Source organism: Psittacula echo (genome assembly GCF_963264785.1).
Source record: "Psittacula echo genome assembly, chromosome: 1".
Classification (NCBI taxonomy): domain Eukaryota; kingdom Metazoa; phylum Chordata; class Aves; order Psittaciformes; family Psittacidae; genus Psittacula; species Psittacula echo.
Genome location: NC_137735.1, coordinates 136551824 through 136576417, shown reverse-complemented (window position 1 = coordinate 136576417; position 24594 = coordinate 136551824). Strand labels below are relative to the sequence as shown.

Genomic DNA, 24594 nt, shown 5'->3' with positions numbered 1-24594 from the left:
TCTGCTACTGTAACTACTCCTCGAGATTTTTGCTACAAAATGCTAATGTCTGTTACATGGCTTTGATTTTAAGCTGATAAATAACTGGTGTTAAAGACAGAAAAGACACTGCACAATTTATTCATGAACCAGAACTTACAAGATCACAAGAATTGGTATCAGAATATCACCTACCACCAGAACTAGTAAATGAAATTCTATTCCGAGGACCTGAACATCCAGAACACCTACCACACTTTAAAAAAATGTGGACAATTAACATGTGGATACACATACCAGAAAAGAAAAAAAATTAAAATATATATATTCCAACTTCAGTGCTTCTATATACTCTAACCACTCCTGGTACTTCTCACAGGGCAGACACAACACCAATGTTTCCTGCATCATGTCCACCACAAAAGACAGTCTAAGGACAATCCAATGTTCAAGCTCAGATTAACACCTCAGCTGTTTTTATGAGAACTGATATGCAAGTGTAAACATAACCACGGGTGACACAGGATGTATGAAAATCAACTACAAATCCTGAAAAGCTGTTAAAACTCTGCTGCTTAGATCTGATGAGACAGGATACAGAAAATGAAAAAATTATCCCCCTCTTCCCCTTTTTTCTAAGGCATCTAAATGACTATCTGTCATAGCACAAACCAGGACGCAGTAACACAACATGGCACAGCTCATTACCTCTACTGGAGGTTTGAACATCAGATTGCTGGTGCTGACTTCTTTTTTGTCATTTCCATTCCCTAATCGCAGAGCTATTTTTTGTGCCTCCCTCTGCACACCCTCACTGTATTGGTTATTACTTGCTTCTTCATAACGATCCATCCATGCCTTGATTTTTGTTTCCCATCCAAAGTTCGAACTGTCAGTAGGATCAATCTCTGGAGCTGAGCCCTAAAAATTAAAGTGACCAGATATTATAAGGTAAGAAAAAGATATTAAACAAAACACAAATTAAAGGGCAAAGGTATGCCATTCATAATTCTGCATTACTTAAAAGCACTGAGTTGAATACAGTAGCATTACATTTGTCCAGAATTTTATCATTCCATAAATATCACTGAAGTTCAGGAACACATCCCCCCTTCAATATAGGTTCTAGGTTTTACTGGGCTAAGAATGGAGAGTGACATTGCTTCCTCCCACAACTGCACTGCATCATGAATCTCTGAGTGCAGCAGTTGGAGGGTCAGATCTCCCTGCCTACTCAACTTTTGTGAACTATGCAAATATAGAGAACTCCCACTTCCATCCCATAATAGATCTGATTTTCCCCTTTCAACCTCACAGATCATACTGTATCATTTTTCCGCTTCACATCTTACTAAACTCTCCTAATCCTACACCTACTACATTAAGGATGTGACTCTAATGTTACAGGCTTTGCACAGATCATTCTTCCCCCTTTACGTACTCCACCCTAAGCAATTTTCTTCTGTGGTGCTTCAGATCCTGTTTCACTTTTAAAGAAAGTGCCACTGTACCTCGAGACCTCACAAGCAGCAAGCAGGCTGCAGCTAACCAATGTGTTCTTTTCTATCCACCTGACCAGAGACACTATTAAATATCAATAAAACAGCAAGTGGTTCAGCAATTCAATTTACCTGATCACATTTATTTTGTACTTCAAGAGAACCAAACACACAAACAGCATTCAAAAAGGTGTGATGCTAAGAAAACCATGAAAATCCACAATGGAACCTTAGAAACACCATATTCAAAACGCGTAAAACAGATTCTCTTCCCCAACACTGCCTTCACTATTCATGTCACATCTTACACATATGAAGTGTAAACTGTGTTCCATGAATTTTTATATATCTCAAGGCTGAATAAACTATGGGAAACAGTTTGTTTTTCACACCATGCATATTTTTCTTGCAGAAAATTTAAAGACTGCTACAACACTTAAATCTTACAAAACAGATATCCCAACACAAGTCCATAAACTATGCCAGCACTAGTGAGTAGAGCCCCACCAGATGAATACATGGAAGTATGACAGCAGAACCGCTAGTTTGGCTTCCAAATGCAATATAGCTATTTCATTCTTCTGCTGCTTAGAGCTATGAGAAGTTGGAGCTACTACATTCAAGCGAGGTGGGCACTCAACTTTACTTCCTTGCACAGCCCTAATCCCATCTCTGGCTCTTGAAAACCAAAATTTACACTATACTATTTAACTTTGCAGAACAAAGATGGAGTGCTCATACCTTAATTTAAATTTACTGTATGTAGTACATTAGTTATCAACAGTATTTTAGCACTTAATGTACAGCCCCAATTGTGCTCTTGATGCTTCATATTATATAAGTAATGTACAATTAAGACGTTTACCCAAACCAAAACCCCGAACAAAAATCACATTACCTTTACCCGTGAAGATTTCCTGGATCCTTCTCGAAATGCCTGAAACAAAGTTAAACACTTATATTCTTTGAAAGAGACTCAAAATCTCTTCAGGATTTCAAAAATCTATTAATGAATTAACAGCTTTTCAACATGGGCCACCCAAAAAAAGTGCAAAGTTACAATAACAGAAAAAAACTACTACGTTGAAATCTCAAGAAGGCAACAGGTTACATCTCACAAAGGCTATTTTAAAAACCAATTTGCCATTCGAAGCTAAATGCATAGTGGATGTCAGAGCTGTGGTCCAGGTACCCCTACATTTCTCCCACATTACAACATGACTCTAAAATTTCAGAATTCATGGTAAAGTAACTGAAATGTTACTTATGGAACAGCCCATATTTATCAGGTAAACCTGTGAATTGCCCACATCCTTCACTACACTATTTGTGGAAAGAGGGGAAGGGGAAGCAGGTGTCACACATGTCCTATTATGTTAACTTCAGAAAGAAGTCTGCCATTCTGCAACAGAATCTACTTTAGATCATCTCACACAATGCTGGGAGTTAACAGAAGAATACATGGTAGTGAATTTATAATTCAGAACCATTCATCCAAAGGAAACATTTTAGTCATGATTTCCAAAGAAGTATCAGTAACTAATTCTGACTTCAAGTTTTAAAGGTCAAAATTCTCATCCAAACCAGCGAAAGTGAACTGCAGAAAGCAACTGCATTGTACTTCTTCACATGTATTACATTTGTCTTCATGTATTGTTTACACCTGTACCTAAACAGTACAATGTCAGTATCCTGTTTACCAAAGGAGTTTAGAGGCTAACTTTCTGGCAGCACACTTCCACAGAGTTTCAACTCACATAAATGGACATGAAGTCACACTAGGAAAACTGACAGCAAATGTTCCTGAACTGCAAACAGCCACAACTGAGGAGACTTTCAGACACAAAATTCTTCTTTGGCTATCCAAAGCTTGTTTTGCCTCACCTCCAACTGCATCAAGTGGTCCACTAAATGCAATTCCTCCTTTGAATTCTGCCTCAGCTACAAAATTAACTTTCATGGCTTGTACATATTAACTTGAATAAAGGGCAGGAGAAGCAGGAAGATTTATCACTTACTGCGGAGTATTACATTTCAAGCTAAACCCACACTGTTAAATATTATTAGTAATAATAGCCTGATTTTTAAAACCAGTCTCTCTTGGTAAAAGCTGTCACAGATATAATTTATAACATTTAGACTTATAAAAACAGAAACCACATTCACTTACTTTTTTACATTTTGCTATATTCTGTTCTTTCTCTCCACTTTTTTTCCTTTTCTTATCATTGACTTTTGTGACTCTTGTAGCAGTTAAAGTAATTGTAGTTGGTGTATGTTGAAAAGCAGTATACAGTTCCACAGGAACCTCATCACCACTCTCTGTTGCACTGGTATCCCCATCTTTAAAACAAAGAATATTCTGTAAAGAATCATACTGTGGAAAGAACATTCACTCCTTCCTCTACACCTGCTTTCGAAAAACAAAACTGGGTACTGACAAACGCTTCAAGCACTCACATGTAAAATCCACCAACAGTTGCAACAGCAAGAAAATGAATGGCCAATGAGAAGCTGGTAATTAACAGATGTTTGTAATACCAGGTAAGAAAGGTACCACATTAATTCCATTCTTTGAATGAAGTTATATTGTCATATTCCAGCATAATTAGAACAAAAATGGAAAAAAATCTGTTTGTTAACTCATTCACTTCTATATAGCTTTTACTTGTAATATGGCCGTAGGATTCTCTCAGATGGCTGTATTCTAGAGGAGATTAAAATTAATGACAGCCCAGCATTTCTTGTGAAGCCCCATTAATCACTCATGTGTTAAGTTGTAATCAACAATTTCAGCTGCAATTTGCAGCATCAAGTGCCTTTTTCAGGATAAATATGTAGATTTAGCCCAAAGTCTTCTCTACTCAAAATCCCCTAACAGTAACATCCTGCTACTCAGGGAAGGGAAAAGGGAAGTCTATTTTATTTGTTAAAACAAGAGCATAAACACAGTGACATGTTTTTTCTTTGTGCTGTGTACCCACAGACCTAAAAGCCAAAGCCTTAAATTCAGCATACATCAGCATTTATGTCAGACAAATATATTTCCTGACCTGAAACGGGATTACCCTAGTTCTGTCAAGATGAAAGGCTGTGAAGTATGGGGAGACTTTGAAGAGAGATCACGCACAAGATAGGAGGCTGGTGTTCACATGCGCACAATTCAGACTTCTCAGATTTTAGCAGCTTTCCTAAATATTTCCCTCCAGTAAATATATTTCACACTAAGCAAGACTTTCCGAAACTGCACAGAAGGCGGCTTTACAGATACTTAAAAGTGAGAGCACATTCCTTCTGAGCTCAGAAGGATGTTGCCTTAATCAGTGCACTCAAAAGTCCTAATTCTTGAAACCTTCTTTACTAAATAAAGAACTCAAGCTACTAGTTACTTGGGATTTTTCTTGCTCACAACATTCCTTACCAGGATTCTTCTGCACATAATAAGCAATCCAATTTTACCATCTTGGTTGCTGTTTTGAACAATTTATTAGGCACATAATTATACTTTACATATTAGCAATGGATGATGCTTTCTGAATGTTTACATCTCTGCTCAGACTAGCATCAAAACACACACACACACAAAGAAGAAATGGCTAATCGAAGAAGAATGAACAGCAGAATAACCAAAGACTGAGAAATGAGAACCCAAAGCCCTCTTGAAACTGTCAATGTTTATAGTCCATACACTAGTGTCTACACAATCGTTGTCACAGCCAAACATCTCTACCCCCAAGACCCCACAAAATACTGCCTTCTTTAGGGAAGCAACATTTCAATGCTGTCTACTACACTGCGCCTTAACTTACTGGGAAGACTAATTACCTCAACTAAACATATAATTACATAAAGTTGTTTTGAGACACTCCTTCCCTTCCCAACCTACATAACCTGCTTTCACTTTGAAGAGCCCTGGTAAAGCACACTAAGGGAAGATTTTGCATCTTGGAAGGCAAGATACCAAGTCTCTAAATTTCACAAGAAGTTATGGGCCCAGACTCATTTCACCATAAGCAGCAATTTCATCAGCACTGATTGCAAGACCAGACAGCCTGATGCAACATCCTTGAACAAGCTACACATTTAGATACTGTATCTTAAAAAAAACCCTGAAAAAAACAAACAAAAAAAAGGCAAAGCAGACAACAAAACAAAAGCAAAAAAACACCCAAATAACAATCCCACAACAACAGTAACAAAAAAAACCAAACCCAAACTATTCAGGTTACAACTGAGTAGGGGCTTCACAAACGTGCTCATTCCACTGAACCTCAGTAAGTAACTTAATGCACAGTAAGCTGCATCAGAATTGCACTTTTATACCTGAACACAAAGACCAGCACCACAACATACAACCACAGGCCCCAGAACAACAGATTATACATTGTTGCCAGGAAAAAAGGTGATGTGGTTAAGCATAAAAGTTTAAGACTCTTACCCAACTTCCTATCATGTGAATTGTTCACTTGAAGGCTTTTTCCTAAAGGCAAACCAACTGATATACTACTTGCTCCTGCCTGTTTAGCTTTTGATACAAGATGGCTAAACCAGCAACTCTTTAGACAATTTTAAGATAAAAACTGTATTCTCATATCTAAATGATAAACCCTATTTTACATAAGTCTATAGAAAAAAAGCCCTCTATAAAATACATACATTCTCTAAGAGCATCCAAATAATGCAATCAAAACCTTTAATCAAACACCTGTAACTTACTACTAAGTTACAAGTAACATTCTTTTCCTGTTGAATACTTAAAAAATTTGATACATTCAAAATAATGCTATTTTCACTTTTCTTACTTGAATCATCTACGAAAATTGGCCAATTTTACTAACGTCTCCTGGTAGACAGTTCATAGTCAGAATTACAGTAATTCTGACTAACTATGTAATATCAGTCAACATTAAAAAAGTGCATTTAGCCAAGCAAATATATTGGCTAAATTATAATTAACTAGAGATGCAAGCGTACATTCAAGTTATGTATTAGAAACCACAGAGATATGATCTGAAAGTAATAACATGTTAAGTTTAGGAGGACGACCATCTCCTAAATTATGACTTTTGTAACAGAGCTTCAAAGTATCACCTGTCGATGAACAAATCCACAACATTTTTGTGATGGCTGTACAGAACTCCTGACAAGTTAAGCTGGCCGAGTTTTGAAATTTTATAAATGGTAGGAGAGCTCATTTCATAAAATACAGACATCAAAACAGACACATGCACTACACACCTCACCTTGTTATCAAAGGCCAAAAAAACCCTCAAAACATCATCTAACTGTATTGCCCAAGTTTAGCAATTTTTTCTCATTGTCAAACTCAAAACCACACCAATACACATGCATAAATCTACAACAAACCAAGGAGAATTGGATCCCCTCTCAAAATTGTGCCATATCATTTTGAATCTCAGTTATGTAATTCTAAGAGCCAGGAATATCACCTGCAATGGAATAGTTTTAAGAGGACAGTATAGTCAATACTATGAATGAAAAGAATGACAGATGTGAAAAAGAAATTTTTCATAAAGAAAACAGACTTCTTAACCCTCTCTTACCGCAGAAGAAGCCTGAACATTTTCCACCTTATCTTCAGTACCTTTACTCAAAGTAGTTTGGTTATTATAAAAGTCACATTTCATTATTGTGAAACTTTAACAGTGTTTAAACAGATCGAATTATTCCTCAATGATAAGGAAAAAAGGTAGTGGCAACAACCTTTAATAAAACACATGAACTGCAACAACTCTGACTGAATGTTATCTCAGTAACGATAAAGTCAAGTAAAAGATTCACCAAACTTTATATGCAGAAGGCTATCAAAATTGAAGGAACAATGTATATAAACTTTGAAGTCTATACAGTTGATAAATACTTATTTTACAACCTTTACTACACAGAAACTTTAAAGCTTTACTCACCTGACATATTTTCTCTTTTCCTTCGTTGCAACAGCACTGCCTTTTCTTTATCCAAACTCCTGAAATTAAAAATAAGTTTTATTCCATTCTTCACACTTATACATCAATATATCTAAGTATTAAAACAGACCTTTATATAGTTAGCATTTCCATTAACTATTGCAGAATAAACAGCAAACTAGCTGAATGTTTAAATACTCAGAAAACTAAGTTGTACACTGTTCCATTCCACTTCAATGCAAAGCAAGTGCAAGTATCCAAATCACTTGAAAGCAAAATGAAATTCGATAGCTCACAAGAAAGAATGGCAGTTGGCGCATAGATTACAGCTAAGCATTACACTATTTTCCTGCAGATTCTTCAAAACAATGTAAGGTTCAAACTATTTCACAGAAATAAAAGAATCATTTACTGGTAATTAAAATGTTCTGAACACACGTCTTGTATTCATTGTTTAATTAATAATCTGCAACATAAGTTAACAGGTAGCATTTTATACTTTATATTTTATACTTTACATCACAGGACAACTATGATGACTACCTATTACCGCACAACATGCCCTCCTTGTTATGTCATATGACATTTGGGGGGGGGGCATAAAAATAACCATTCCAGAGCAAGAAATCCTCCAAGTGAGCACAGCAGCATATTGGAATGGGGGTTGTAAAATCAAAGACACTAAGAAATATGGGTTGTTAACATATGACAGCCATGAAATGAGATATGGAATGGGTTATCTACATATTAGCCTAAGATAGGATCCAGGAGTTACTGCGGTTTCGATATGCTTTTCAAGGGTTTATCCCTGCTGCCTAGGGAGATGAAACAATAAGCTGCTGGGAACAAGAGAATGGAGACTGAGAAGATCAACTACATCAGAAATGCATCCCCTTTAACTAGAATAGTCAGGATTATGCTACATAGTCTGTGTTGCTGGTTGCTCCAGTACCTCCTTTTTTCATGGTCTTTACTCAATCTGGTCAGTTAAGAGTTCAAAATCAACCAAACTACTCACCTTGGTTGACAACGTTCACACAGATATATGTCAGGAATATGCTGCCTGTCGATCCCCATGCAGTCAATGTGCTGCCAGACACTTAAAAAAAGAACAAAAATCACCTTTATTTTAAGCGCAATTTTTAGAATTGTGTGCATAATACACATACGCATGCAAACAGAGTGCAAGCCATTCTTTTTTTTATCATGATCTTTACTCAGACTGAATACCGCCTAAAACTACATCAACAACTGTCTTTGCCATCACTGATTTTCTATTCCTATTTAGAATATTTTTATATTGATTCCTATTTTTATTCCTATAGAATATTTCTATTTCTATTCATCACTTTGCCATCAGCTGATTTTCTATTCCACTGATCACTGCAATTCCAATCTTGTGGCTGTCTCCCGGTGTCTCTCTGCTTCTTTAGACTCACTTTCCCTCTTGGAAATCTTTCTCTAACACTGAAAATAAAAAGTGGTACATTATCACAACAGAGAACAAGATAGAGACAAATACCCTTAGCAACAAGACTTATGCTCTATGCTGTAACAAGAGTCTTGTTTTTAAATAAAAGGATTCCATTTGCTTTCATACGTATATACTTAAATAATACCTTTATTTTTCTGTTATATATACTCAAATGTTTTTATTTAATTATACATTTTAATGGAAAATATGAATACATGTTTTTATACACACATTCCACGTGACTGGTAGCACTGTTGCATAGCACAGGAAGAGCTTTAACTGCTTCCCACAGTCAGGGAAGAGAGGCTGCTTGCTAAGACTGCAGGCTAACATAGGACAGAGAGACTTCATGCTCATCCCCACACGGCTAGGAAGAACTGGGACACAAAAATCATTCTTATCTTGCTACTTGTGAATTTATTTCAACTCTCTCCAACTCGTCATGGAGAATCTCTCCCTCAAAAGAAGCAAACTCTACCTAACTGGTGACTGCCTACAGCTCCACTGCTGAAAGAACATCTTAATACATTTCAGAATAAGCAAAAAGGTTATCAGAAAAGGACCATCAAAAATTAGTAACAAGTTCGTTATGTAAGCAGACAGAAGAATGGAACTCAAATTAATGTTTTAATTAAATAACAATCATTCTAGAAATACACAATGATCTAATAAATTCAGTAGCATTCATTAAGCGTACTGAATATAAAAATACAGGCTAATACTAACCGCAAAACCAGCAGGTTTGTCTTCTCCTATTAAAAACATCAGCTCGAAAATTTTCTAAGATAGTTTTTCTGAGTCCAAGTATTTAATAGCACCTACTTATTTACTATGATCAAGTAGGTGCTTAAGCACAAACACAGAAATTAAATGTTTAAACTTCAGCTTCTCCAGGAAGAATCCAGGCTAGCCTTTTCACAGCTATGACAATTCTTAAAACTGTGTCCTTTGAAAATAAAGAATTCCTATTACAAAGATCATGCACAGAGAAACCAGTACTTGAGGAGTTTCTTTAAGCTTATTTTGCATTCTGCAAGTTACTTGATTCACATATACATAATTTACCAGGATGCTTTACTGCTCAGTACATGCAGACTAGGAACTAATCCCTAGGTCTTCATTCCACAACATTAACAACTTAAATAAAAATCTCTCTTTGTTTTGTTCATTTGGTTTTTTTTGGTGGTGGTGGGGAGAATACCTTTATTAAGCAACAATGCACAAGAAAAGACACAAACAAATTAGGTGTGCGTTTTTTTGGGGTTTTTCTGTTTGGTGGGGTTTTTTTGTTGTTTTTTTTTTTTTTTTTTTAAGTAATTTCTACCTTTTACATTATTTTAATAGGTATTACCTGCATTTGTCACAACAGATCATATATCCGTCATCATGTGTAAACCCACAAATGCATCTGGTAATATCAGTTCCGTAGCTTCCATCCTCTGACGTACTGATGGTAGTAGCACTGGAGGTTTCATCAAAGTTGGGAGTGGTAAATATTCCTACTTCATTCTTGCTTATAAGCACTGATGGAGGAGGAGAAGCCGGAGGCGTTGGAGGCGGCCGAGCACCATAGTTATGGTCCTAGATTTTTGTGGAAAGGTAAGTTATAGCTCTTAAAACGTTCAGACACTGAAGGTTATTTAAGCCAAAGTAAGAATCCACTTTGTAAAGGACTTCAGAGACTTATTTTTTAGTTAAGTTTAAAATTTTGTTCCTGCCACTGCTCATGCTTGTTTTCTACCTTCTCAGCTATGCTTTACATGCAAGTGCATCACACTCCATATTCCGTTTCTAATCAATCGTCTTTAGTCAACCTAACAACTCCCAGTAAGATATAAAAATGTCAACGTGAATCAGAGTTTTTTCAGTTAAGAACAGCACATTTTACATAATCTATTTTTTACAGAATACTTAGCATGAAACTTACTGCATAGGGCAAACCAATGTAACTGTGTGAATGCGAGCTGCTGGTATACAACTGGTGCGGGTAACTGTTCGATTTTTCAACTACCACAGGGCTAGCTTCTACAGATTCTGGTCTGCAAGGCAAAAGACAGAAGAAAAAAGAAATGCAACTAATATGTCATTTATATTAATAGATGAAAGGTATCTGCTGCACAACTTCTGATTAATTGGCTGCTGATTCTGTTTAAAGAAGCATACAAAGGCGGATGGGGTGGACAGACAGATCCCCAACAGCTCCCTCACTCCAAAAAAATAAAGGGTGGAAGGAGAGGGAGAACCAAACACTCTAATTTAAAATTAAGCTTCCAGAGCAGCAGAGAATTTATGCCTTTTTAGAGTGACAAAATTTTTCTCTCAAAAAAGTGCATGCTGAATCACATGACATAACCTGCAAATCTGGGACAGAAAAGCGTGTTACACACTTCGTCAGGGAGTCATCAGGATGTATGCCCACGCCTGGAGAGTTGTAACAGAAGCTGCAGAAAGGACTTCAGCTTAATTATGTCAAAAGACAGAAGCTGAAATGCAGAACTGCAAACTCTCACAAGCCTGCACCACCACCAATACTATTCAGTTCTGCAATGACATCTAGTGGCAGCATTACTGCACCCCCACAAGCATCCATACAGACCCGTAGTCAAGGCAGAAGGGTGCGGTTTCTGCAAACACAAATCACAAGTAGGACAAACCTATGTAAAAAGGCAACTTCCCGATTTATCTTGAAATAGAAGAAAAAAAGAAGGTAAAAAATTGCGAGAGAGGGTTTGGTAGTGAAAAGCAGCACCTTCTTTAACAGGCAAACTACGGTTTATATGCACTAAACTGCAACATGAAAGACGAAAAGGCATACTAAAATAGATCTTTCTGAGCACAAGAAATTATACTTTAATTACCCTTTCTCAGCAGTTACGTTCATATGTGCATGCAAGCATTTATACAGACACTCTCACGAGTCAGTAACTTGTAGCTCTTTCACTGCAGCGTATGAACGTAGTTACCAAATATTCTGGGTTTGCTTGGGTTTTAGTTGGTTGGGTGTTTTGGGTGGTTTTTTTTGGTTGGTTAGTTTTAGGAGGTTTTGGTTGGGCTGTTTTGTTTGTTTGTTTGTTTTCCCCTGAAAGGCAGGATAAAATGTTAATATTGAAAACTGAAGTGGCTTTTGACCGACATCACAGATCAAGCCTTGTTCACTTTCTAATTTTAGTTTCATTATGCATGAAGTCTACTTCCCATCAGAGACATTCTAATTCCTTGAACTTTTTATATAAAGTTGGTATCACTGATTCTTAAGTTTAAAGAAAAAAACAAAGTATTTTTTCTTTGACGGCAAGATATTAAATAGAGGCTTTTTTGTTATGCCATGAAGCGATACTAATTTGATTTAAAAGGACACCAGCAACCTACATTTGTTGGTAACATTTTTTTCTATGAATATAATGAGCCATTAGCTTTGTGAAAACAATACACAGTATTTTCACATCTGCTTGAAAGCACCCTACTACTAACAAGCCCATTTCCCCATGTGAGTTTACTACATGATCAAATTAAAGTCATCACCCAGTAGTGTTTTAACTATTATTTAAGTTTCTACAGTCCAAAGGAAAAAAAAAAAAAGAACAAACATCTTTCTTCTAAACCATTAATGTCTAAGAGTCCCCGGGCTCCATTTTTTCAGGGAGTGAGCAAACATGTGAGTGCACAAATCATGTTAAGTACTAGCATTAGAAATGCAACTTCTGACTAGCATGAGGTAAAACCCAACTCTGACAACACTCGCCCTTTGTTACCAACACAGAAAAATCCTCATTTACTCTCTTACACCACTCCTCAACTTGAAAATAATTTTATTCAGAGTTTGTTGGAATTATCTTCTAGAAGCAGCTCAGACTTTGCCAGGTTGAAACCCATGACTTAAAAAAACCAACAACCCAAAACCCCAAAAAACCACCCAAACAACAGAACAACCAAACCACCAGATGGAAGATGGAAAAGCTGTGCCTTTCCAAGAGATTTGCCTTTACCTATTTACTGACATAATGCATTTGTGCAGCAATCATACACCATTAATATCATCCGGTTAATCCTTCTGTTGATCTAGCCAACCAAAATGCCCATGAATGAGCCACTACCCACTCATTCATCACAGCTAGGGCAGAAATTAACTTATCTTTCTCGAGTTTAAGACGGTCTTGAACACTGTATTTCTTCTACTGCTACTCTCCAGCATTTATTCAAGGGGACAAACAGTAGCACAGTTACTTTTACCCCCTATGCATTCAATGCTCAACACAGGTCCTGTTTGTATCAGTATATGGAAAATACTCGGCTTTCAGAGCAGGAAGTGGGGAATTCAGGTACTATCCCTCCTTCAGCAATGCCACAATTAATACAGGAGAGTTTCCTTCATTAAAATTAAGTATTACCATGACCTAAATACCAGCTATTTCAACACAGGAGCATTCAGTGAAAGATACCAGAATGGAAATGTCCTAAAAAAAAAAAAAAAAAAAAAAAAAAAAAAGGGGAGAGAGAGCTCTGACTGACTACAAAAATTAAAAAGGCATTCTAAATCTCTTTCAAAATAGGAGGCAAGACTATATACCCTACTCCCTAAAACCATTTCTTCCCACTCTGGCAATTTATAAACCACTTAAGAGAATCACGTTTAATATTTAGAGGCATAACAGTTGTGGGAAGCAGAAGCATTAAGCTTCCAAAAACAAAATAATGAAAACAAATGCATTAATCTCCAACTATTTTAATACTCATGAACTAGATTCAGAGTACAGGGTTAAAAAAAGGAAAAAGCACTGCTTTACCTGAGTAAGGAAAGCCAGTAAGAGGGTGGGAGAAAATCAGGTGAGACACACAGGAAATTAAATATTTGTACTAGAAGTTTTAACTTAAATACAAAATTAGAGCAAAAACAGCTCTCAGCAAACGTTTTTCAAATGCTTATCATGAACGGTCACTGATACTTTTTGAATTATAACAGATGCTCACCAGAGCTTTGAATATACCTGTTGTTATACCATTTATCCACTCAAATGCTAGATTGGGGTTGAGAACACTGTGGAGGAGACAGATACAGGAAGGAGGTGGTGGAGCATTCACTGAACCTAAAAATGAATCATTGTAGGCTTCCTTTGCAGTCAGGAGACAAGCAATATTCACCCCACAAGCAGCACAGAATGAGTACGATTTCTCCACAGAAGTTCACAACCTTCTAACTTCGGCATGCAGGTCTGCCAGCACTTTAACATGCCCTTCACCAAATTCCTTGTTACACCTCTTCTACCCACTATGCACATGACCCTCATCTTAAACAGCAAACACAGCCTCGATACTATTGTCTGTCCAGAGGACAAGACCTTCTTAAACAGGCATCTCAGAACTGCAGAGCTTTGGGAAGGAGTACCTCTTGGTAAAATATATACTTGTACAGGTGATTCAAGCATGAAACATGACTCAATTTAAAATCAATTTAAAATATTATTTTTACTCAAACAGCAGGGCTCAAGTAGCAAAGTATTAACTACTGTATTAGAGACACCCACCCTAATCTTACCATTGGCATTTTTATGGGCATCCCAAGCAGCTAGTTTTCAGGAAGAAAAAGTGTAAGTGTTCAGATCTAAACGAACACTAGGAGCTTTTCCTTGCTTTTATTTTTGAACATAAGCCAGTTCTGTAACACTGAGGTACTAAGCTTGGCAATCTTCTGAGTATACCACATTTTTCAATTTAAACAGCAGCACCTTCAGTGTCTAACTAAGGGAGATATTGATGGTATTTTTAGTTTTCATCAAAACTAATGTTTGCATTACAATATATTTAAAGTGTAAACTAAAATCCTACTATTATGCGCTAAAATTAACAGATATTACCATGACAAACTGACCATGGCATTTTGCTAAAATTCAAGGGTTTTTTTGTAACTGTTGTGGTAATTCAAAATGGTGCAAAATATTCACAAGTAACTAAATAAAAAGCATCAGAAGAAAAGCTTTCCCCATGCTCCTGGGCTGCAATGATTTAAGACATTCCCATAACTTGAGAATAGGAACATAGTATTGTCTCAGATGAATTTAAAAAAGCAAAGCTACCCATACTTTTACCCCCACCACCCCCCCAAAATAATTTTCAGCCTGCAAGTGAAATAACTCATGTTCTAGGTCATTTCCTACCATTCGTATTCATAAGTATGATGCAAACTGAAGATATTCTGCATGTTGCCAGCAGACGGCATTAGCGAGATATTAAATAAGCAATGAGATCAGACGGTTCACAAAACCTCAGTTTCTACACGTGCATAGTTAAGTTATATTAAGAGATCAACTATCAACCACTCTAAAAGCTAGTCATTCTTCTTTAAAAAGTCCTGTCTTCCCATCCATACCTTTTAAATACTGTTTTGCTTCTGACCATGTAATAATAAAAAGAAAGCAGGTTTTGGTAACACCCAAAATACAGTAAGTCCTTCAGAATTTGGGGCCATCAACCACCTTTATACTAATGTAGACATTCAAATGGGAAAAAAAAATCTCAATAAAGCTAAAATCTTCTAAGGAAGGTGTGTATCCCAGCTTTCAGGTAACAGTACTTCCTGCAAGTGTCAAAATTCCAGATGAAACCTCTTGCTCCAGCAATGTGTTTTTTCTGAAAACCAGTATTTCCTATTTCTGATGGGCTTCGCTACCTAGACAACAAAGACTGAGCACCATCTTCTCTGCCAGACTGGGTTCTGCTACCTTAAGCATTTTGTAGCAGGCCCTGCAAGTACAGGCTGGCCTGATACCATCTGTAGGAAGTGGCAAGCTTCCCACTGTCCTAAAATATATATTAAAACAAGTAAATCCTTGCTTCAGCAACAGTCAAGGGATGACAGGTTTTCATTTACTGAAGACTGCAGCAGTAGAGCAGTACCATAAATGGCATTTCACTATGTGTAGCCTATACGCATGCTCTAAACTAGACTAATGCTCTTTTAAGTCAGGAAGTACATTTTGAACCTTCCCAAATAGCTGGCTCTGCTTACTATTACAGTGCCTTTAACAGTAAGAAGTCACACACACTCATCTTTAGTAAGCCTTTCACAAATAAAGGCAAACTATGTACATTTTCTGACTATTACAGCACTACAAAGACAAATGCACCACTGGAGAGCTCACTTAGGTAACAAGTTAATATAAGAGACAGAACATTTCACCAATTCAGTGATCTTAAGGTCCTTTCCAACCCTAACTATTCTATGATTCTTGAGGTGTTCAAACCTTTTAATGAGTTAATTCTCCATGTAGCTATTTGCTATGATAATTAAATTAATATGTGAAACTACATAAACTATCCACCTTTTTAATAGGCTTACACCTTAGAGTGAAGAGTAAGGAAAGATCTGTAGGCGCTAAGAGACTACCTTAAGTATTTTCCTAGGCTCCTTCTCCTACATAATCAGGTGTGCCACTCCCCCATTCCTGTGTTTGCTCATGCTTCAGCAACTGATGAAGCAGTATCAGACCTGTCAGTCACAATGAAGAAATTCCAACTCCTCCCTCTTCAGAAAACCCCACAACTTGCTCAAAGACAATTTATAATCACTACCGATACAATGTATATTCAACTTGCTACTTTCTAGCGGAAAATGTACAAAACACACATAAATCACATCCACAGTAACAGAAAAGGTTTACAACTGTTTAAGATGGTAGGTTAGAGACACACCCTTGTGTCACAGCTTTTAAATCAGTGTAATCCGATTCATACAACTACACACAACTACACATTTTTCAGCGTAAGTATTGCAGAGATGGCAAGAATTAATCTAATTGCTAACAGTTACTTAACATTTGAAAAAAAAGTAGTTCCTAACTGGGCTGCCATGCTGCAGTATCAAGCAAATAACACACTGAGAACTCTATCTTGTTTATGCTAACAACTACATTTATTTTAATTTCAGCATAGCATGCTGTGTGTGTAACAAATGTCAGCAACCTCAGGAATCATGACCTTCTCCAAATATAAAAAAAGCCACAGAAAAAGATAATGAAGAGAGCTGTGAACGGGTCACTCAAGTTAAAAAAACTTTCTGCACCAAAGAAACTAATGTTTGTGATACAAGAGATCAACAAAACAGCTTTAGAAGTTTAATGTGACAAAAAGCTTTAAACTGCATATCCTTGGTTTTCTTCAGATAAATGAGAGAAACATCCTTTTAAACAGCTGCTCAAGAGTTCTGCTTGCAGTGCATAATGTTTCATTCAGTTCTGAAGGAAAGCCATTAGCTTCTTAAACCAGGTAGTATTACTTAGCACACTCTCAAGCAAAGAGTAAGGTATTTAAACTGTAGTTACTTATTGCACCTGTTAAATGAACGACCATTTTAGGAAGTTTATTTCCGATTTCTGAAAGATTTCAAGCATGTATGAAAAGGAAGTCTAATCCATTGTTTCAGCATCTGAAACAAGCAAATGCATTTTTGTGGTAACCCAAGATAAGGAGAATCTTTAACATTACTAAACAAAGGCCCAGAGGAAGGCACAGAGTACCAGCATCTCAAGTGGTTAAAAAACAAAACAAAAAAAACCGAACCCAAACATACCAAAACTCAATTTAATATACGGTCATTTTAGTATTTTGATAGATGTAAGAAACAAAGTGGTGTGCTTTTCCTGTATGCATATGCAAAGAAGTACAGAAGATTAACCGTGGATTACACAAATTCTCTTTATCTTTAAACTATAGTATCTTTTGACACCGATCTCCTCCAAAAACACTCACCTGTCATATATTCTACTAATACAAAAGCAACAGAGAAAACAAGAAAACAAACAAACAAACGTCCAAACCAGATACTATTCTGAAATGCCCAGGGCTCCATAAGGTAAGGTACCTGTGTACAGTGGTGAAAGTTAACACCACCTCGGTCTTTTACCTCTTAAAGAGTCAAGTTATCCAAAATGCTATTTTTTTTATTTCAGTAACACACATAAAGGTGCTTGACAGGAAAAATCTCCAGTCAGAGATCAACAATACCTAAGAAGCTCTAGCCTATCCATACTCTAGAGATTCAGACAATACTAAAGAGAAAAAGACAACATACAAAAAAACATCCCCCCCAAAAAAATTAACAACTCCCTGCCAAAACAAACAAAACCCCACAACTCCCCCTCAAAACCCACTAATCCCAGAAATTCACCATGCTTATTTCATGTAAAGAAGGCTTCTTGAATTCAGGATTTCATTAGCTCTTTGTAATCCTTAATAACCAGTCACTAACTTAAATGATTAACAAGTAAGTTTCTACTAGCTTTTCAACATAAAAATTTTGGGAAAACACGGTATTAGACAATTCAGCTAAGCAAAGTATTTTAAGTATGAAAAGCAAGTGAGGTAGCAACTGTATTTCTTTGTCTGATAAGCATGGAAAATACCCATCTGTAGAACACTTTAGCTTCTCTTCTTTGCTCCCCCTGAAGAGGAAGAAATTAACTTAAATTAATAACTGTCACTTTACTCTTCAGTAATCAAAGATTCAATAAAACTAAGGAGACTCCCAAGGCCTTTCTTTCAACTGCATGGAAAAAGTCCAGCAGGGGCAGGAGAAGAAAAAAACATTAAGAAAACTTACAACTTATGTTCACATACTTACTCTGAGCCTGCAGCCATTTCCAAATAAGAAGTATCTGCTGTGTCAACCCCCAACGGGATCACTATGCTCATGACGTTCGTTTCTGATAAATTCGATTACTACGGAGTCCTATGCATTGGTATCCAAAACACTGGGGCATGCCAGCCACAGTGCTCATTGCAAACATCTAAGTGCATCCACAAACCCTGTTAAAATAGAAACAGTGAAAGAAAGCAGAAGATTTGAGTCAGTTCACTTTAAAACCAGGAAATTTTACATCACGTTTTTCAACAAAATAATCACTTTTATCTGTCACAATGATCTCACCAGTTTTATCTTACACAAGCAAAAGAAAACATCCTATCTTCTTCAAAAATTAACTTCAAATACACTGATTTTAAGAGCGTGATGATCTTGAAGACTGAACTTAATATTACAAACTGACAAAAATAATCATTTAAATTAATGAATGAAAGAAAATAAAATCATCACATTCAGTGAGGTGACAAAGACTCACTTGATGGCAGGCTCACTGAATGCGAAGTACATTTGCTTACTGCTCTGTGATGACAGAGCCTAGTTGCTGTACCTTTCAATAGAAACCTGGTTACAGAGTTTTTCAAGTATTTCTTACCATTGTCCACTTTTGTTTTGCACTTAGAAACAACAAAGCAAAGAAACACCAAAAAAACCCACACAACTTTCTATGTCCCTAATACTACGGATTTCAAAAGAGACAATGTCATAACTTTCATTCAGTATTTTTTAAAAACCAAGATCATTCTAACGATTCGCAATAGTAATAGAAAACAACTTCCATCCCATTTTAATAGATCACCATCAGAAGATATTATACCCAGTGGGTGCCACTGCTAGCAGTGATTTTTTTTAAAGTAGTAAACTGAAAAGCATCAGTAGCAGCTTTTGACTGTAGAGCAAAGCTGAAATTCACTAGACTGTTAAAAGTGAACACAACAATCCTACCTGTATGCCAGTTACTCCTTGTCTCTCACTCCCTGAGCAGAACACCCAACCAAGTCTAAGAGAGATATACATAGCACCTCAGCTGTCCCTAATCACAGATCAGTAAACTAATGCACCTTTATAGACTAATCCACAAGTTACTAGGCAATTGAAGCAAAATATCCCCAATCTTCAGTAGATGCATAATGCATAAGTGCAAACTCCTCCCAGAACATCAGAATTTCAAGAACACAGACCACTTTGCAATGAAGCACATGAAGTGCCTAATAAATACACTTTTCCCCTCTGACAAAGCATAGTATCTTAGCTGAAGTCTCCAAAAGCCCAGCAGTTTTGAGATGAACATATTTTAACACACTCAACCTTGCCAAATACTAGACTGCCAAGAAAAAAACACCTAATGAGCCTGCAGTGAAAAATGGGGCACTTAAAAAAGGGAAATCAGACAAGCATTGTGGACTTAGATCAGAATTTGTGTCTTTTATTGATAAAGTCAGTATCTTCAGGATGATGCAGTGGCATCTACAAGGAATCTCTAAGGTATGAGCTTGCAGCAACTCTTCATCTAACTTCTTAAAATTTATCTCACTATTGAAGTTTGACAATTAACATCAAACATCTTGGCATGCTCTGAAGTGCCTAAACCTCATTCTCCCTCTAGACAGCACAAGTTCTGTCTTGGTCCCATTACACAAGTCACCAAATACAATCAACTGGAAAGCAATCAGGATATTGGGTTATCTCACTTTCCTCATTTAAACACTGAGCATTTTCCTATCAAATACCACAAATATCAAATTGTGTCACTAGCTACGCATAAAGTTAAGGGGAAATCATACAATTTTCAAGAATATGCAGGAAGAAAAGCCTGTTAAGCCAAAAGCAGGTACAGAATATTACTAGTAGCAGGTATAAAAGAAATCACAAGCATCCATTTACAGTTTAAGTGATCACTCATTCTGGCACCATAGTTTACTCAGAATAGACACTTGAATAGCCTCATCTAGAGCTTACAGAGAACATCAACTTCCCTTTTTGCTCTCCTAAAAAAGTAGAAAATTTATATTAATTCCTACCCAATAACTGAAAGGAAACCATCAACTTAGTCCACATAAATCAGTTATCACAGGTTACGGGTTGTTCCACTGCCATCTGCACCTCCGCTAACAAATCATCACCGTAACAGATTTTATGCTTGCTATTGCATAATTCTGAAAACCAGTTTTTGTGTGTTTCCAAGTAGGTCTAAAAGACATCATGGACACCACTTCTGGGATCGTGATCCTCACTCAAGATGTTTCTCGCACTTAAAACTGATTTTGGTGGTGGCATAGTTTTTCCTAATGGAATGTTCTTCAAACACTTCTGACCAGGTAGAGTAACAACTGGAAATCAATGTAGGCAAAAGCGTCCGGGAGGCTGATGGAACTGAAGAATCTGCCTTACACAGCTGCCTCACGGGCTATGACATCTGCAAACCTACATAAACAAGTAAGGCTACCCAGTATATTCAAGTGACCTTCACTGTCAACACAGATGCGGTCACCAAATCTGAGAATCAAGTGAAATTTGTTTGGATCTTTTAAGTAATGAGGAGAAAAAGAAGAGCATTGTGTGTATGTTTTTAGAGCTGTGTATAGACAGAAAAATAGCTAATGCACGGTACAAATAATGCCATCATCTCTGATCAAGCAAATGCATCACCACTCTTGTACGGAAGGAAAAAAAAAACAAAACGGGAGGGGGGACAAAGCCAAGATAAACTTCTTGCCTCCTACAAGCAACTGAAATACAGCATTAAGCCTCAGTCAGAATTCACTCAAAAATTCTGAGACTAACCTATACGGAATAAAATCAGAAACTTGAATTAAAACTTATTTTGCCAAACAGTGTTAAAGAGAAGTTGTTTCACCTAAAAGGAAGCAGAATATGATTTTAATACCTCCTCACTATTTATTTATCACCTTAAGTTTCCAGGTCTTCACCACGCTTACAGAAGCGCAAAACCCTCCAGTGCTCTTCCTCTGCCTAGAGTTAAGAGGAAAGAAGGCAGTCTCCAGCTCACAATACCTACACAGACAAATTAACTCAAACACAGATCATTATTTATTAGCAGCAATCCTCCACAAATTCCCACAATGGCAACAGGGAAGACACAGAATAAATTCATTATACAATGCCCACTTATTAACAGGACTGTGACCTTACAGGTTAACAGGCCACCCAACCATGAACTCGTCAGTGATGCTAGATCTGGGATGAAGAAAATCTTGTCATGACACACTAAAAATATTCCTAGCATTTTTACTGGATTATACTACAAAAATTGGAAACTTCAGAACAGAAAATAATGTAACCACTGGGGATCTTTCTTCCTTACCCATCTTAAAAGTGACTGCTTATCCTTTGAAGCTTGGTACTTAGATGAATCATAAAAATACTACCTGCTATCATAATATGGCACTTTCCAGTTTCTGCAAGTACCTATCTACTTCAAATCATTATTCTTTCACAACTCTGACAATCTGTCACCCATGGTCTTTAAGAAACTGTTTTCATAGGTGCATTTCATCTAAATAATAGGCCAGAAGGTGTGAAGGGTGCTACAGAAGTCTGCCCACAATTCAAGCAGATTATACACACCTTATTTTTTAATAAAGTCTTTCTTCAAGCAGTACACTAATTTGAAAATTAGAAAGATGACACTGGTTCATCCAGTTAATTTTAGGGTCATATGGTTCAAAGACGCTATATAGAAACTGCTGGTCCAATGATCAGCACTTTTTTGGGCAAAGCAGCTCATCTACCACACCTCAATCTCAACAGTAGAGGCCCCCCAATTTTGTTAGGGTCCACTCTAACTCTTTTACTGACAATACACTGTAAGCTTTGACAGAATTTTGGCAATTTCTTAGATTCATCAAATTTTCTTCATTATCATCCTACCACACTACTGTATGAAAACACATCCCTTATTTGAAAAAATTTTGCTTTTATTTAATGGCAGTTAAAAGGTTTATCTTGCCCTAATAATACGATTTTTATCAGGGGTGGAGGGAGGGGAGAACAAAACCAAAACCACACACCAAACCACTTTTGTTCAATCTGGTTAAAGCTTTTATTTTATGCAAGATCAACCTCCTGCAAGAAACCTATCACCCTTGACCATTCAATCACATTGGTTTACATTTTCTATGGCAGTTCCTGTTGTCTCTAGAGAATACACAGGAGCTTTCTGACTTAATAGCCATATCTACCCTAAAACATTTGAAGCCTCACCATACTTCTCAGGATCCTCTTCGTTTATGATACTAGAACAACTTTTTTAAATGAATTGTGCTCTAACAACAAAAGTTAAGAGCACAATACATTCCAGATTATTGATGTGTGGCTTTGTACAAAGAACATCATTTATGCATTAAACAAGAGAAAATAACTTACATACTATCCCTGAGGTATTACACTTACACAACATTATTCTGTGGTCTAACAAAGACCACATGCTTCCTTTCTGCCATGTCCTTTTAAGATCAATTGTGTGACAGCAGAACTAAAAACTTCACTTTTTCCCTAGTACATGGAGGGAAAAAGAAAACAAAATATAAAGGGCTCAGCTCTTGAATCAGAAAGTAAATGGGTAATCTCCTGAAATTACATCTCTATTTTTGAACCTAACGCTACAGAGTCCAAACACTCAAAACGAAATCCAGTTGCTATAATCAGATGTTGGCAAAAAGGCACTCCAGGCCTATTTTATCAGCATGTCTTTTTTCCCCTCCTTCCACTTGCTTCTTGTAGGACCATCAAAAGATATACAGAACAGTTTCAGGAAATGAGTAGATGACGGATCACCTAGACAGAAAGTACACTTGAAAAATAAGAACTTGAAGTCTAGCCAGAATGTCCAGATGACTTCAACAAGGTTTCATAATCCTAGCTATCAATCATCCTGTAAGTGTCAAGAGCCCAGACAAATTCTTCCATGGCATTTTCCATGTCACTTTGTTTTTATTTTCTTTGTTTTTTTGTTGGGGTTTTTTATGGGGTTTTGTTTGGTTTTGGGGTTTTTTCCTAAGAAGGTAGGAAGACTAATTTTTTAAAATATTTAATTACTTGCATTTTCTTTTATAGATTCAGAAACAGAGTTCCCAGTACTTACATTCGAATAGAAAGTATCAATATAAATCTGATCAGAAAACTCTGACTTACCTTTATTTTTATTAATCATGAAGCATATTTTTCAAGCCAGAAGAAACCAAACAGTACTGGGAACAGTACAACTCACATGGTTATACACTATACTGGTAGCTCACCTCTGCAAGATATTTAACCTTTTTTAAGGGAGACGGAAGAGGAAACAGGACTAAGGAGGCTGTTAGAATCTATTCAGTAGGTGCAAGAATACTGAAGCTCTCATATGGTGATGCAAAGCTTCATAACAATCAAAGATAAGAGGTTGTGGCAGCACCAGTAACAACATTTTTGCCTTAATGATACAAAAACCTATGGAAAAAATAATGTATCAAGGTAATATCATACACTTACTACAATAAGGTGGGGTATTTTGTTCACTTAGGGCTCTTTTTAAATTCAGATTTACCCCTAACATTACAAGAAAACAAGGGCGAGGAGAGGGAGAGAAATCTGGTTTTACTATTCTTCTTTGTACATCTGACAGCTTTTACACAGACATTGTCATTGTTCCCTGTCTTTCCTTCCCCATAAATCAATTTCCACATTCTATTGTCATGTGCTAGATACTGAAGACAAAAAGCATCTAGCAGTTAGGGAAAAAATCCACTATGAAAGTTAGGAACAGAACTCAAAACAAGGTGCAACATCACATTGTTTTCTAATTTATAAAGGGACATCAGGGAAGTGAAGTTTACAATTAAATTCTTTTTTACCTCAAATAAAAAAAATTTTCCCGTACTCAAAGCACTAATTTTGGTAAGTTGATCACTAAATCAGTTCAAGTTTCTCACATCACTAGGCATTACAAAAATACAGTCTTTTTGTTCCTGTTTTTAGACATCAATATACACCTGAAGTTCTTCAAAAATTTCTTCTAGCAAATGCCTCTCAGTCACCACCTGCTGACAATTACAAGATAAATGAAGATTACCATTACTATACTAT

At 36.6% G+C, this 24594-nt stretch overlaps 1 protein-coding gene across 10 annotated transcripts in view; it reads right to left on the bottom strand.

The window, feature by feature from the left end:
* KMT2E (lysine methyltransferase 2E (inactive)) overlaps positions 1–24594 on the bottom strand; it is a 60901-nt gene that overhangs the window by 23726 nt on the left and 12581 nt on the right. For 6 of the 10 annotated variants that reach the window (XM_080612476.1, XM_080612479.1, XM_080612480.1 and 3 more), the window contains 8 exons: positions 18493–18677; positions 10807–10918; positions 10231–10460; positions 8424–8504; positions 7406–7464; positions 3649–3821; positions 2377–2415; positions 688–900 (listed from right to left, as the gene is read on the bottom strand). In XM_080612476.1, the coding sequence (XP_080468602.1) occupies positions 688–900; positions 2377–2415; positions 3649–3821; positions 7406–7464; positions 8424–8504; positions 10231–10460; positions 10807–10918; positions 18493–18563 (978 nt within the window). In that variant the 5' untranslated portion in view covers positions 18564–18677. Of the gene's footprint in view, positions 1–687; positions 901–2376; positions 2416–3648; positions 3822–7405; positions 7465–8423; positions 8505–8754; positions 8873–10230; positions 10461–10806; positions 10919–18492; positions 18678–24594 lie in introns of those variants that run through there. The other 4 variants (XM_080612481.1, XM_080612482.1, XM_080612483.1 and 1 more) reach the window with 4 other exon arrangements.